Source organism: Lycorma delicatula, chromosome 3, assembly GCF_047948215.1.
Source record: "Lycorma delicatula isolate Av1 chromosome 3, ASM4794821v1, whole genome shotgun sequence".
Classification (NCBI taxonomy): domain Eukaryota; kingdom Metazoa; phylum Arthropoda; class Insecta; order Hemiptera; family Fulgoridae; genus Lycorma; species Lycorma delicatula.
In genome coordinates, this window is record NC_134457.1 from 65,878,395 (window position 1) to 65,896,096 (window position 17,702).

Genomic DNA, 17,702 nt, shown 5'->3' on the forward strand with positions numbered 1-17,702 from the left:
ACATGGGTACATTACTGGGTGTCTCCAATGCAGACCAGATAGTCTTTTTATCTGGTCCATTTTCTTCTTTAGTGCAGTTTCTGCCTGCAATTTAATAAACACTCTCCTTTCTTACTTAACCAAGGCTACAGACTTGGGTGGACTTTGGCCTTCTCCACAATTTACCTCCAGTCTTCTCTCCTTTATAAAACTGCTCTGCAATCCCTTACTCACATTATAATTAAATCATTTCTCACTTCCTGTATCTATCATAACCTTGGACTTTGCCTTCTTCTTACACTTTCAATGGTTGCACTCACTACTTGCTGCTGAGTTCTCTGTGGTAGGATACTCTCAATGGATCCAAGGCGATGTTTTTTTCTTCCTTGTATGAAGTAAAGGAAGTATTGTGATCGCGGAAAATTCCAGTTTTCAGATTTCAATAGAAATAACCAGTTTGATCCCTAAAATCCCTAAATCCATTTTGATTAGTTTCGGCATGACGTCTATATGTACGTATGTATGTATCTCACATAACTCAAAAACAATTAGCCATAGGATGTTGAAATTTTGGATTTAGGATTGTTGTAACATCTAGTTGTGCACCTCCCCTTTTGATTAGAATCGATTGAAACAAAAGTGTTCAAAAAAGATAAAAATCCAGAAACATCTGGATTTTGAACTTTTTTTTAACTGCCTTTTTTTTTATAAGCCTCTGAGCCATATGTCACAACAGGTCTAATCAATGTTATGTATATTATTTTGATCTTTGTAATTCTAAAAATCATTTTTAACTTCAACAGTTTTCTATTAGCAAATATGCTTTGTTGGCCAGCACAATTTTCATTTTAATTTTTTTAGAGATGTAGGTAAGTTTGGTTCCAAGATATATGGGATTTTTAAGATTTTTAAAAATGTTTCTGCTTATTAGCTTACTTTGTATTCTTGTTTCACTCACACTCATTTTCATATACTTCAATTTGCTTTCATTAATTTTAGATCTGCAGCATTCAACCTCTGCCACCAATGCCCCAAAAACTTCCACCAAGGCTCGCATGCATCTGGCAAACAGTACTATATCATCTGCATACGTGTGTACTTGGATAGTACTGTATGCAACTTTGCTTATCATATCCAGTCTTTTCATTGTTTATAGAGTGCTAAGTTAAAAAGTAGTGCCAGAAGTGAGTAGCCCTCTCTTACTCCATGTGTGACTTTGTATGTTCTGCTTGTCCTATCTTCAACCAAAACTGTTCCAGTGTTGTTAGTGAGCGTCATTTGTGCCAGCCATAAGAGTTAATGGGAAATTCCATTCCCAACCATTGCCTTCAAAACTGCCTATTTCTTAACTCTATCGAATACCTTGAAAATCTATGAATATGTGGATACTATGTGGATACTTATTTTGTGTTCAAAGTACTTTTCCATAGTCCTGATGCAGGCAGAGATCTGATCTGAGAAGCCTCTATGCTGTCTAAAGCCACATTAGTATTTTCCAATGATTTCTTCAGCATATATGTTTATTCTGTCTATTAATATGCTTAAAAATATTTAATATACTGTATGAAGTATCCTGTATCCTGTATACAGAATATCTGTAATTGGTGCATTCCTGCCTATTTCCTTTCTTGGGGCACACCAATCCCCAAGCATTTCTCCCCTATCCCATGTCATCTTTATGAGTCTATGATATAACTGTGCAAGACCTCTTCCACCACATTTCCACTATGGTTAGGTCTTTTTCTGGTGCCTTGCCATTCTTTTGATTTTTTTATGGCATTTTCAACCACCAAAATAGTGGGCATATCTATATCTACTTCCTCAAATTGTTGATCTGGATTCCAGCCTTCCACTTCTAACCCCTTCCCCAGAAGAGTTCCTTAAAGAACTCGCTCATCGTTCTCTAACTTGCTTCATATTATATTGCATGAAGTTGTCACCTTTGTCTTTTAATAAACTGAGTTTTGGGTAGAAGGTAGATTTAATTACTTTAAACATTAGAAAACTATTTAGTTTCATGTGCTTTGTTAGGGTTTTCTGTGTTCTCCAATTTCCTCCTCATATATTCTCATTTCCTCCTCCTTATTATCTTATTTGCTTCCCTTCGTTTTTCTTAATATCTAACAGTATTCATTCTTGTTGCCCTTTGTAGTACCACCAATCTGTCCTCATTTTTCCTGCTTACTGCTTTCCACGTTTCTCATCAAACCATTCCATTCCATTTTTCTTCGGTCATATACTTCTATTGTATCTCTTGCCACATCAGTCATGTTTTGTTTTGAGCATATCCACACACCTTCCACATCATCCTCCGTTCTCTCACTGGGATCCTCCTATCTCTCCTCCAAGGTACTCTGATACTGGTTACTTAAATGATCATTTTAAAATTTTTTATTGTTCCATTTTAGTCTTTTTTTGCTCATGATCACTTGTCACCATTACTAATTCTTCCAAGATCCTGATTCTGAGCAAGTGTGATCATTTTCACACTTGGGCCTTCTGGTCACTCTAACATTTTTAACTGAGTTTGAATATCTTTACGACACCAGCAAATAGTCAATTTGGTTCACTGCATTAGAACCCAGTAACTTAAATTTGTCTAAATTGATTCGCTTCTGGTCAAAGAGTGTGTTAGCAATCAGAAGCAGAACTGCTCTGCTGCAAGTTCTGCTGACATTCTGCCAATCGCACTAGTCTCCTAATGCAGTGTAAATTTTCCTGCAACTCTACTCAGGAAAGGCTCCTTTCCTATTTTTCATTGAAGTACCCTAATAGAGTACTATATCATACTTAGGTGCTTTATGGTATTCAATGGCCAGCTGATCGTAGAAGTCATTCTTACCTCTTTCAGAGTTCTTCAGTGGGAGCATGAACAGATCTCATTGTAGTGTTTCTGAAGTGACCCCCTTAGTTCAATTTTACACATTACCTTGAATATTGACTCAAATCTCTTCTTCAGCTTGACACTGACCATAAAATCTGTTTGATATATGCCAGATTACTCCTTCAATCCGCTATACAGAAAGTTGTAATCTTTTTTGTCTATTCTTCTCGCACCCTTCCACTTGACCTCTTGTACCAACACAGATCAATTCCATGTTGTCTGATTCTACCACCAACCTCAGCCATCTTACCACTTTCAACATTGCCTGCACATTCTAGCTTGCAGCATTCAAAATAAATTTCTGTTTCCAACATCTCTTATAAGTAACATTTCCAGTTTTGATTTCTGTGTTTCCAATCCTGATCTTAGGTTCATTGTATTATTGTATTCACTGCAATTTGCGTTTTGCAAGGTGACAAGGTGGAGTAGCAAACACTACGCCCAACTTCCAACCTGAGGGCCAAGGGATTTTTTATTAGAGTTCCCTTCTCCTAGAAAAGCTGCTTTTGCTGCAGCTTACAATGCCTTGTCCACCCTGTAATTCCTTTGGGTTTACTTCCCTATGCTCTTCCACCCTCTCTGCTGTTTGGAATTTCTTTGTCTTCTGCCTTACCAAGCAGACTGGTTAGGACCTAGACAGGGGCCAAGGTTCAAGGTTTTACTATCTGGAGGACCAAGATTTTTTAACAAGGTGTTAGTCATCCTCCTCCTCCTCCTTCATATTTCCCCATCTTTTAAGTTATGGGTTTGGCTTGGAATAGTGTTAACAAACACTTTCTGGGTTGTAATATTTATCAAAAGATCAGATACAATAGTTGACTTGGTATTAAGAAATGCTTAATATCAGATAGTCAAATATAAATTTCTGGTTAAACAATAATAAATTGGAATAGATTGCATGTAGAAGTGATCTGTGTTCATCCATTTGGGACACAGAGTGAAATCTTTTCCCCAGAATCATTCAAAATTTTTAATTTATTTTAGTTCATTGAACGCAATTTGAAATGTAGGAAACACTATTAAAATGATTAAAAACTCTAAATGACTCACATTCAAATAGATGTTAATTATTTTTTTAAAGAACGCTTTTAACTCATCTTCAGCACTTTCTTCAGAAAATTTTCTAATAATATATTAATTATTAATGGTCCCATCTTATAAAGTTTAGGAAATCCCTTAAACATGTAATTAAATACTAAATTCAATTTATGTTGTGGGTTTTCATTAAATAAACTGCTTTTGTAAATTTCATGTTCAGTGTGGAAAAAGATCTTTGTTTTTTAGGTCATCAGCTCATTAGCAGCTTCTTTAAAATTTACATAAAATTATTTCATTTTTTTTTACACATTACCAATAGTAGAACAAGTTATCAAGCAGTACCATATCAGTAACATTATTTTGACACTATATTGAAGTATTGTAACTAAATCAGTGTAACAGACCTGGGTAATGAATTGCTTACAATTAAGAAGAAAGTATGAGAAAATATTTATCAAAGGAATCCGGAAGGGTATTAAAAGGGATCCTTTTTTCTGGCTAACAGATCTGTTTAACAATGTTCTTTGTAATGCTGTCAATGGCACATCTCCGACAGCAGTTGTTTGACAAGAAGGATTATCGGACCATAATAAGAATTCATGGGAAAATATAAGAGATGATGAGAATTTTCATGCTTCAACAAGGTATAAAAACACTACTCGGACCAGTGGGACAATCAGTAAGAAGTGAGTGAAAGCGAATGCTGCAGGTGTGTTCAACACAATTGATAAATGGCATTACCAGTCTGCATGTTAAGTGTACATCACAAGCATTCTAGTGTAGACAGTGGGGGAATGCAAGAAGTTGTTCAATGAGTTACTGGTAATCAATTGTGAAAGTGACAGTATTAAATTCATTCATAAATTGTTAGGGTAGTTTATTGGTAACAGGAAAGATATTTGCAGTGAATGAAATTGTATGAACCTTAGACTTGTCAAAGATTGACTAGTGTCAATCTTATCTTGTTATTAATACAATATTATATGTTATATTTTTTATTAGTCTTTAGTCAATAGGACTGTATTATGGTTTTTTTTTTATGATTTAACTACCTTTAAATACATCCTGACTTATTTTAAATACTATTTTCTAAGTAATTTATTATTATTTTTATTAGTATTATTATTAATATTATTATTGTCATGATTATTATTTATTTTTCTTAAATCCATGTTCTTAGAATAATAAATTGTATTTTATATAAACACATATTTGTTAGTCTTGCAATACCCTGGTCAAGAATTGTATTAAAGAAGGCATTTTTCTTATTTTTTATTTGATACAGTGTTTGATAGGCAGTGAGTTAGTTAATCACTACTTAACTACCCCCCTATTTTATGATGTAAAGGAAATTTTTATAATCATTCATTATTTTATAGTAGGAATTAACAAAACTTCACTTATCACAACCTATCTGTTAAAATTTGTAATAATGATTTGTCAATTACAACAATATTACAGTGCATAGTGAGTTTTAAATTTTATAAATAAAATTGTTTTTTTTTCTTTTAACCTCTGGGACCACTGTTAGGTATTACTTCAGAGGATGAGATGAATGACAATTTTTGTAGCATGTGAAAATGCCATGGCTGATCAGGATTCGAACCCAGGACCTCCAGATGAAATAAAAATGTTTGTTCATACCCAACTTCACTGTAATAAATTTTATCCCTTTGTCATTCAAAGAATCTAAAATACTCCATGAATAACTCCTGTGTTCATAAATTAAAAAAAAGTACACTGCAGACTGATATTTCATTTGCTGTTTTAAATCAAGAAAACAAATAAAATTTAAAAAATGCATTTAAGTGTTCATCAAGCTAAATTATCAATAAATGTCAAATTACACCAATAAAAGATAGCATAACAATGAAACATGGCACACATTATATTATAAGCATTGATATTACCTGCATTTTCTCTAAGTCAGTGTTGATATGTTGTACAGTAAAATTGGATAAGCCGTAAACTATTTGGTCTTTAAAATTCATGTTGACCATTGATGTACGTTTATCCATATCAGGAATACTCATAGGATCTGGTATCTGAACATTAGGAATTATCACATCTCCTGAATCTTTATATTTCTGAAGAACAATCCTGATTTGATCGCTTAATTTGTTAACATTCACAGAAATTTTTTGTTTATTTGTTTCACTATTTTCTTCATTATTTGTTTCAGAAAGTTCTGTGGTTGTTTCTGATTCAGCATTTTCCAAATCATCTAAAGATCTAGTTTCAGTTGTAGATTCTTCATCCGTAGAATTAGCAAAAAAATGATATTCTGTTGTTGAAGGAAATGGTGTATTTTGTGTATTAGTATCGTTCTTTGAATTATCAACAGAAATTGTTGCCTGAGTAGTAGTTGGAATTCCTTCTTCTACAATGTCCGATGATTCTGATTCAGGGGTATTATGATCTAAATAGGTAGATATAACTGTTGTTTTTGTGACTGTTGACTCATCTGCACTAGCAGTTGAACTTTTTTCATCATTTTTTAAATCATTATTTGATTTCAGGTTAACTTCATCAGCTTGCATATGTTCTTCATCTGGTTCAGCACTTCTGTCAACTATATCATGAGCTGAACTACCACCACTTTTCTCATTAATCCTCTGGAGTATTAATTCTGTATTATCTTCATAATTTGATATTATTTCCTCACTTGTTTTTAAAATACCATCTTCATTTCCTCCATTTTTCTTTGAAGTATCAACATCTGTGAAGAAAAAACTTTATTAATGGGATTACAGATGTCATATGAATCACAATTATTCATAAAAGCAGAAAAATTAAAAAAATTGTACTTGCATAATTAAATTTTATTTTGCCAAAAATTGTAATTAGCCTCTGCACTAACTAAAATATAACCAAAGTTTGCATATTAAAATAAACATAAACTTCCAGACAACATTAAGCATAAATTTTCCCTTTGTCATAGTTGAGATAATAAAATTAGTAGTACTTTCTGAGTATAGGCTATTTATATTAATTAAGTTAGATAATTGAAGTAAATTTAATATATATATTCTCATATAAATATAGAAAATGTTACCAGCATTTAAAATAGGAATAATTTAAACTGATTATAAACCTAATAACCATACAATAAAATACTGTATCTCTTTGCTGATCTCTTGATAAAAAATAAATATTAAAATTCAAATTTTTACATTAATCTTGAGGTACTAGAAATTAATAACAAACAATACTATTGGAAAAATCACAAAAAAGATTATATTTTATACATAATCAAAACAAAAAAATTTAATTTTACCGCTACATCACAAATGAACATAATAAATCAGCTGGAGTAGTTGGCTAACTTGTTGCTAACTGCTTGAATATAATAATATTTAACAGAGAACTTGTGTTTTGATTATGTGTATATGTTTTAAATAGCTTTAACAAAGGGAAAAATTATTCTTAGTAGTTTATATACCGGCACTATTTTAATCTATATGTTTTGATCTTTTGGTAATGGAAAATACCTGTTGATGCTAGATGCTGTGAAAACATATTTTGAAATATAAGGTTAAAGATTATCTTCATTCCAATTCTGGACTTACATATATCTATATTTATATATAAAATATATCTATTATATATACAGAGTGTTCCAGGACATATTCGCTGACCTTCAGATACTGATTCAGGTCACTAAAATGAGCAAAAAAGTTCAACATAAGTCCTATTTTGCTTTGTTTTTCTTCTAGACGCCATTTTGTGATTTTGAACAAAAATATTATTTCTCAGGAATAGGAAAACCTACTTTAATTAAATTTGGCAGGTCTAAGGCTAATGTCTTATTACATAAAATAAAAAGTTTGAGAAGTCACCTTCAAAAATTTAAAAATGGCGACGATCTTAATTTTTTAATCTTCAATATCTTTATAATTATTTGTTTGTTCAAATTTCTATTATTACAAGATTTATTAAGCATTTTATGTTAAACAAAATGACATCTCATCTGTAAAAATCCGTTGACAAACAATCAAGTTGTTGCAGACAGTTAACCAAAACTTTTTCAAAATTTTTTATTTTGTAGAATAAGACACTAGCCTTAGATTTGCCAAATTTAATTAAAGTAGTACTTAATTTAACCTGTTTCTGAGAAATAGTTTTTTGTTCAAAATCACAAAATGGCGTCCAGAAGGAAAACAAAGCAAAATAGGACTTATGTCGATATGAAGTTTTTTGCTCATTTTAGTGTTCTGAATCAGTATCTTAAGTTCGGCGAATACGTCCAGGAACATTCTGTATATAAGAGTAAACATTATATATAATTTATATATAGAAACAGAGAGTACAGAATATACATACTGATTCCAAATTGCACATAAATCTCTCGAGAGATGATTCTGTAGCCAAAAATTAAAAAAATATTTCATTTAAACATAAGTCAAAACACGGTTCGTTAGCGAGTTTCGGCTCGTGAAACATTTAGCCCTGGATTTATGCTCCTTCTGTTAAATTATATCTTATTAAATTTTTTGGGATACAAATCGAGGGGTAAATTTGGTTTTTCTTTATGGCTTTTTATCTAAGAAATTGAATAAAAGTGGTCCCAGACCTTTCTCTTAGGTTTTATAAACGGGGTAAAACACAAAAAGATTTTGTGGGAAAATACAATTTTTTAGGTTTTTTCGTGAGTCGGAGGAACCCTGGTTACGGACGAAGTGTCGCCCTAGCTAACAGGTTCCGCAAGATGTCAAGTGCGTATGTGTGTCTGCGCCTTACCGACTAAACCTCCAATCTCACTAACTCCCTTCCCGTGGCCAGATCCGCAATTAAGCGTAACACAGTCCCGGGAAGTGCCTTCAAGCTCAGGGGATTAAGAGTCCCCGTGCATCATCACCGTCTTCCATCCACGTAAATGCGGACGAGCGACATCTCCGCAAAAGGCTGTCCGTCCCCCTTTCGCACGTCGATTTCTTCTCCTCAGCCTTGGAGGTTTTATTCTAGGCATTTATGCTCAAACATAGGTCTTTCATTCTGGGTGGTACATCTGCATTAATCCACACCCCATTTTCGAAGTTCTACCACGTTTTGTTTTATGATGTTGGCGGCAAGCTGTTCAACCGTAGCCCTATCTTCGTTTCCCGTCAGCATAAATTGATAGTATTTTCTGGAGTGAGTCCTCCTAGTCCCAGCCTCTCCTTTGTCTGTATCCAGCGTATGTAACTGTAAAAGGTGTGTTCACAAGTATCTGTACATTTTGCAGTACATATACAAGGGGGAGTCTTTTCTCTTAAATCTGTGTGGGTAGGCATTAAATCTGCCATCTCCCGAGAGCAGCTGCCTCAAAAAGAACCCAATTTCACCATGTCTCCTTCTAATCCAGGGCTCTATATATGGAATGAGGTTCTGTCAATCGTCCTTTTTCCGAGTTTCCCAGTATTCTTGTCACTCTCGTATCAATAATGTCATGGCCTCGTCCTTTCTCATACCACTATAAGTCCTCTTGAGTTGGGTGACAGAAAAATTCTCATCAATGTTTGAATGTAAATGAAAACAAACAGTAAACTTATCAGTAAAAGAAAAAATGAATCAAAAGTAAATTTAAAAAAATAAGCATCACATAATCTTTTTTCCCCTTTTGTAAATTATTAAATATCAAAATGATTACTTGATAAATCTACAAACATTTCTTCAAAACAGTTGCTCATTGTGGCCGCCGTTCTGTTCAATGCATATTTCAGCTCGGCGAATCCATGCTAGCCGGGCACGTCTAATAATACCATTATTATTCCTAATAGTAGCTTCAGCTTCTATTATACCATGTCTCAATTCTTCTTGTGTACCAATACGCGCGGAATAGACTAACGGACTTCATCCAACTCCCAAAGGAAAATGTCCGTTGGTGTAGGATAGGAAAATCGAGGTGGTCATTTTATTGGTCAGTTTCAACAAATCCATTGGTTACTAAATGTGTTACTTAAATTATTCATCACATCACGACAGCAATGAGCAGGTACGCCATCATTAATGCCATGCCTAACCGGGATTCGAACTCGGGACCTCCGAATGAAAGGCCGAGATGCTACCACTCGCGTCACGGAGGCCGGTGGGTACGCAATGATTGAAAAATCACATCTGTACTTTTATCTGCAAATGGAATATCTTCCAAGAGTTCCATCAGATTTGTTTGCAAAAAATTCTAGTACCAATCTTCACTGAGCCATTGAGCCTTGGCGGTAAGAAAAAAGGGCCTATGAGATTATCACCAAGAAGATCACACCACACATTAAACGAAAAAGTGCATTGGAAATGACTTGTAGCAGTCTCATGGGGATTTCCTTCTGCCCAAGTGTGAGTGTTTCGATAATTTACCATTTCTTGTAAAATAGAATAAATCAGTAATTAAAATAATACTTAAACAATCAGGATGATGTTCACATTTTCTAATTATCCATCGACAGAATTTCATCTGTGTATCAGAATCAAATGGTAATAACTCTTGTATACGTGTTGTACGGATTGTGTATAATATTTGTTCCCGTACGTTCGCCACACACTGATTGCGAAACATGAAAGCGATATGACAACCTTCTGGTGCTTGAAGTGGGAGATAATAGTACCGTATTCAAAATTGCTTCTTCAGCGTTGGGATTCTCACAAAACGTTCACGACAAGCATCTAATTATTCTGGTTTAAGCATACCTATTTCTGGAACACGTCTCTCGAAAGCGTCAAATATTTTACGATCCGGTACTCTTCGATTTGGATAATTTTTCCAGTATTCACGCTCAGCAGCTATCATTTACTTCATCATAAATTAACAACAATCCGTCAATTCTCCAAATGAAAACAAGTTTGTGGTATTACCCATTGTGAATGACTGACCGAACAATATCAGCAAAAACACCGCTCAGATGAATACTCAAATGCTAGACGCTTGATTGTTGATGTGCTGTTATTGCCAACCTATGAAAAAGTATAAATTTATAATGTGTTTTAGAAGGACATCTTTCAGATTTATTTTTATAACTTTTAGTATTTGTATGTAAATTGTTTTATTTAAAACGTATCACTTTTTCGATCCAGTTTCTGTGTTTTGTTTTTTATTAAACTTCTCAAATTTTTGTTTAATTTTAATAAACGTTATTTACATAAATTAATTTAGAAATAAATTTTCTACCAAGTCAACTAGAAATTTTTATTTGTTTATTGGAAAATTATTAAAGTTATTTAATTCCAAACCTAAACAGTGTATTTTCCGTCAAACGTTATTCTTGTTTTACCCCGTTTTTCTTAAAACCTAAGTGAGATAGAGGTCTGAGACTGCATTTATTCAATTTCATAGATCAAAACCCATAAGAAAGAACTAAATCAATCCCTCGATTTGCACCCCCAAGAATCTTGGTACGGTTTAATTTCACAGCGGAAGCAGAAAGCAGGGCTAGATATTTCACGAGCCGAAAATCGCTAACGAACTGATTTTTGACTTATGTTTATATGAAAGTTTTTCTTATTTTTGGCTAAAATAATCATCTCCCGAGAGATTGCCGTGCAATTTTGAATCACTTTTTGTATGTAATAGTATATTGTGCGATATATAATTCCGACATATAATTGTGCGATATATATAGTCTTATATATACTGTACAATTATAAAAAATTAGTTAGTTCAGTAATTGCAACCAACTACCAGGCTTCAGTAAGTACAGATTAGTGATGGTCCAGTATATCCTTGCAGAAAGTATATTTTTTGAGACAGCCTAACTATTCTATCTTTGTGGTGTAATTTATAAAAAAATAATAATAATAATGTAAAGTTTTTAAATAGAAAACAGTCATGACAATTTATTTAAATAACCAACAATTCGTGACAATTAAATAACCAACCAAGAACAGCTAACTTACAAGATTTTTGAAGGAATAACCTTGTTCACTTCTAGAATTTTGTGGTTTATGGAAGTTACCTACTGAACATTCAGGTAGACCCTACTGTAGATTTCATATATATAATTAATAACTTTGGAATTAAAAGACTCACACTTTAAAGATTTTATAGTGAAATGAGACTGTATTGAAAAAAAGATTGTAGTATCCCATTACAATTTTGTGAACATGGAAGAAATTAATAGAAATTCACCTAGAAGCAAGCAGCTTTACTATGCTGTCTTAGAATCAAACAAAAGTATTCCTTGCATTGAGATCAGAAATGCCCAGTGATACAGGTGCTGATTGAAGAAGTTTGTTGAAATGCTGTTTCAAAATACTTTCTGAACATTTTCTGGAATATCACACTTTTAATGCTTCCAGGTCTTCTTTTAATTATGGAGTTTATTCCCTTGAAGTCTTTAAATTATATTTTTATAGCATGGACAGAAGGCATAAAATCATTACAAGAAATATTAAAGTGATTCTGAAACACTTACTGCATAGTCACATAATTGTCATTGTTTTTTTATTACTTTTAACAGCAAAAGATGTGCACTACTTCACAACTCTATTGTGCGTGAACGGTAAAATATGGGGTGCAAGGAAGTAGTGATACTTTCATTTTCCTCACTCATCAATGATAGACTTACTGGTACTGCTAAATAACCTGATTCACTGCTGCATTTAGTAAGCTGTATTCTCTGTTTCAGTGCATTCTAACTGAGCATCCATTATTGTGCTTTGGACCAACATATACAAGCTAAGGATCAAATACCTAATATTTTCCTAAAGTAGTTTTTATTGTTTTTATCTATATGTGTTGTTTTTACATACACTAATGATACTTTTGTATGGTTTTATTATAAACAATGAAGGAATTAATAGTATTCCATAACATGCAGTGTGTTTAAAGAAGATTCTATTTTCTATACTCATAGGAATTATCAGGGTGACATTTTATATTCTATATTTCTGCCAGGATTATCATAATTGATTTGAGTGTTACTTTCTGCCCTTTCTAACATTACCGCTCTAACATTCCTATTTGACACGTTCTGCAGTATCCCCATTCTCAAAGTTACTTTTAGCATTCAAGAGTGCTAAAGTAATTCAAATTCAAATTAGTTTCAATCTATTCAAATTCTTTTGACTGAAATCATGCTATTTTCTTAATTCTCTTTTTATCCTTTTTTTGTCATTTTATTTTTCATAACAGTTTAATATATATTTAATATAAATATTAATTAGATTGTAACCACAGTTTCAGCAATCTGTATGCATATTTTAGAAGTTTTGTGTACTTTTCTTCTTTTTTTAAAGTTAATTCTAAATTTGCTTTAATGAAAACTTAAGCTCATATTGCTGCAATCGGCCAACTGAAACTAATACTGCAGTCAATAGTACTTTAGCACTCAAGTGTGCTAAAAGTAGTCTTGAGAATGGAGATACTCTGAAACACACCACACATCAACTATGAATGTTGCAGTGACAATGCTAGGAAGGGCAGAAAATAACCCTCAAATAAATCAAAATATGTAAATCAAAGAAAAAATTCTTTGTAAACTATCTCTGTGAGATAGTTACTGCAAAGAATTTTTTCTTTGTTATTTGCAATTGGAACACACCTAGTTTTCATGAGTTTCTTAAGGCACTAAAGAATAATTGCTTTGGTGATGGTCCAATATTCTTCCTTGGTAGGTACTGCAAACTGATTTGTCACATTCTTGTATGGGTTATGTACTGTATATTATATTAGGCTGCTCACCACAAAAAAATTAAAAACTAATTCATTAAATTAACAGTGATCAGAGAAATGTTGTGGATGAAATAGACAAACTATTTCAAATTTTTATTAGACTAACATCTGGATTCTAGTTTAAAGTGATTAGTAATCTCTTTAAAACCTTTATGCAGCTTCCACTTTACCTTCTTTTATACCGTTGCCTAAACTTTTTTTTATATTCTAATCTATATGTAACTGTATTATACTCATACTAGCAATAACGTCCATTGCATGAAAAAATACAACAGGCTGTTGCCAATATCCTTCATTAAAATGCAAAATGTAGAAAGATTTGTAGGATGATAATCATGCCAGGTAAAGGGACGTGCATCATCTTTCTTATGTTTCAACAATGTTTTCCTTTTAATTTCACTTTTGGTTTCCTATGGTTTTATGATTTTTTTTTGATTTTTCGTAGCACAAATAATTTATATTATGCAGTTGTTTATAAATCAGTCACATATTTTGAAAAATATAGTAAAGGGAACTTTTGGAAGAAACCACAAACAATATTCCCAAACATCATGTCAAGCTTCTACTAGATGACTTTAATGGGCAATTAGGAAAAGAGAAGAAATACAGAAAAATCACAGAACCATACAATGCCCACAACAGGACTAATAGAAATGGGGAATGCCTCATAAGCTTCTATTGTAACTTCAATCTCAAAGTTATGTCATCGCAATTCCTGAAACCCACACATAAACTAAAGACGTGAAAATCCCCCAAAGAAACGCTTGAAGAATTCCAAATTGACCACATTGCCATCTCCAGGAAAAATGTCAAAGAAGTGCTCAATGTAAAAACAAGGAAAGGATTCTTTGAGTCTGACCACCACCTACTCCAATCAAGGTAAAATTTCAGCCCAATAGCAAACAGACAAGAATACCTCAGACTTTCCGTACTGTCCCCGATTACCTTAAACCTCAACAAGGAGAAGATCACTGATGAACTCCATAGGGTGGATACCATGAATTAGCCTGAACTTGCAGAAAAAACTGAAAGAAACCATAAAATTAGGCCAACCTTTGAGAAAGAGAAAACTCAGGTGGTGAAACATCACGTGTGATTAAGCTGTCAAGGATAGGATTAGAGCCTGGAATAATTTCAACAGTCATAAACCAACAAGAAAGTGCCAACAATTTGTAAAGATAAGGAAAAAAAGATCCTCTCTAGAGTCTTACTGAACTAATTCGAAACCCAACCGAACCTGCAGATTGACGAATATCAGGCAGGATTCAGAAAAGGAAGGTCCTATGTCAAACAAATCTGGAACCTCAAGACCATACTACACATCAGACTATCTGGGAACACCACAGTCACATTTATCGACTTTAAAAAGCCTATGACTCTGTTGACAGACGAACCGTGTTTAATACCATACAAGAATTTGGAGTCAATAGAAAGACCAGAGCCATCATCCAGGAAACATTATCAGGAACCTCCTCAAAGGTCAGATTCGTGGGAGAAATCTCAAACCCATTCGAAGTTCACACAGGAGTCCAACAAGGGGATGGTTTATCACCACTTTTGCTCAGTATCATCTTGGAGAAGGTAATCAGAGAATAGGAGAAGCAAGTCGAAGACACCCACATCCGAAAACAGAAAGGAAATAGAATTACCATGAAATGCTTGGCCTTTGTAGATAAACTATTAACAAACAGCAAAGGTGAAGTCATTTTCGCATTGGAGAAACTGCACGAAATAGCCTGTAAAACCAAAATCCAAATTTCTTAGACACAGTATATGAACACCAAATAAACTGGAAAATTCCTACTGCAAACACAGTATGACAAAATCTCATAAGCATCCCACTTCAATTACTTGGGAGAAACCATCCAACCCATGGGAATGAATAAAATATCCAAACAGAAAGAATACTCAAACTGCAAAAGGTATATAGGCTTACATGTAATCATAACATTAATCATTATAACAAAAGGGCGGTGTCTAACAATGCAAAACTATGTCATTACAACACAGTTGTCTTGCCAGAGGCCTTGTATGCAGCAGAAACCACAGTAATCAGAGGAATGACCAAAATTCATAATTTTGAGAAGCAAGAATAGAAAATCATCAGGAAAATCCACGGTGCAGGCCTCAGAGACAGAGCCTGGATATATCGCCCAACAAAGGAACTACATGAAAACACAGATTCCTTCACCAACAAGTTTAGGAAAAGGCATTTACAATTCTACAGACACTTATTCAGGCTGGGTGAAGATAGACTCACTAAGAAAGTTTTCAACATTGTCAAGGCAAGTAAGTTAAAGTCCATTTGGATGAAAAAAACACAAGATGACCTGGAACAACTGAACATCTCAGAAGAAGAAATAATGGACAGAAGGAAGTTTAGGGATGAAATTAGAAATAAGAAAACTGAATAAGAGCGAAAAAGATAAATGATAAGAAGAAGATGGATGGAGGAGACGAAGAAGAAACATAGTGAACAGATAAAAAGGTTTAGGGAAGAAAAGAAAAAAGAAGAAGGAAGTAAAGACATGATTGGCTTAAGTTAACATGCTCTCCTAAAGGAGAATAATCAGAAATAATAATAATATATTGTAAAGATTTTTTCTGAATTGGAAAGTAAAACTCCATGTCTTCCTCTGGTGCTTGGAAATTTGAATTTCTAGATTAACAAAACATCAGAATCTTAGCAATGGAACATAAAGTTATCTATGGTGAAAATGTAGCTAAAAGAAAAGAGTTTAAATACAAGTAAACAGAAAGGAAAAAGATTTAAATATAACTAAAACACTTCTGCAAAAGAGCCTTGGCATAAAAAATTAACATTAAAGTATTTTTAATGAGATAGTATGAAAGGAACTATTTCTTATATTCAGATAAAATGTAATTGAAGATGAAGAAGAATGTAATATTATTTCATATGAATAATGAAATTGATAAGTATAATTCTGAAAAGAACTTATTTTCTGAACCATATGTTCAAGAAAAAGTTTTCAACACAAAAATTGTTAAAGTCATAATAAAACTTTAAGGATAAGAACGTTTTAACAAAAATCTTAGTATTTTATATAATAAGATAATAAAGTTAGTCTATATAGTCCCATCATAATTTTAGTAAAATGTTAGCATAGTAATATATTATTATTATTATTTTAATCACTGGAAGAAGAATATAATTTTAAGCTCTACAAAGATTCTAGGTAAACTAGTCCCCCGTTTGGATCTCCGGGTAGGGACTACTAAGGAAGGGGTCACCAGAAAATTAAAAAATAACATTCTACAAGTCGGAGCGTGGAATGTTACAAGCTTAAAAAAAGTTGGTAGGCTAGAAAATTTAAAGAGGGAAATGGGAAAGATAAATGTGGATATAGTAGGAATTAGTGAGGTTCGGTGGGAAGAGGAAGGCGACTTTTGGTCAGGTGATTTTAGAGTAATTAACTCAGCGTCAAATAATGGGCAGGCAGGAGTAGGTTTCGTGATGAACAAGAAGATAGGGAGGAGAGTGGAGTATTTCAAGACGCATAGCGATAGAATCATTGTAATAAGGATAAAATCAAAACCTAAACCGACAACGATTGTTAACGTCTATATGCCTACAAGCGCCCATGATGATGATGAGGTAGAGTGTGTATACGAAGAGATTGATGAAGCAAATTTAATAATAGTTAGAGATTGGAATGCAAGCATTGGAAAAGGCAAGGAAGGAAATATAGTGGGTGAATACGGGCTGGGCAAAAGGAATGAAAGAGGGGACTGACTTATAGAGTTTTGCACGAAGTATAATTTAGTAATTGCCAACGCCCAATTTAAAAATCATAATAGAAGAATATACACTTGGAAAAAGCCAGGCGATACTGCAAGGTATCAGATAGATTATATCATGGTTAAGCAAAGATTTAGAAATCAACTCGTTGACTGCATAACTTACCGTGGAGCAGACATTGATAGCGACCATAATTTGGTGATAATGAAATGTAGATTGGGGTTTAAAAACCTGAAGAAAAGGTGTCAGATGAATCAGTGGAATTTAGAGAAGCTTGAGGAAGAGGAGGTAAAGAAGATTTTTGAGGAGGACATCGCAAGAGGTCTGAGTAAAAAAGATAAGGTAGAAAATGTAGAAGAAGAATGGGAGAATGTTAAAAAGGAAATTCTTAAATCAGC

General features: G+C 33.3%; 1 protein-coding gene across 1 annotated transcript in view; it reads right to left on the reverse strand.

Annotated features, from left to right (window-relative positions):
- Positions 1–17,702, reverse strand: part of LOC142321658 (uncharacterized) — a 40,021-nt gene that overhangs the window by 11,075 nt on the left and 11,244 nt on the right. Inside the window, exon 2 of the mRNA XM_075359924.1 lies at positions 5,812–6,620. Within this exon, the coding sequence (XP_075216039.1) occupies positions 5,812–6,620 (809 nt within the window). The remainder of the gene's footprint in view (positions 1–5,811; positions 6,621–17,702) is intronic.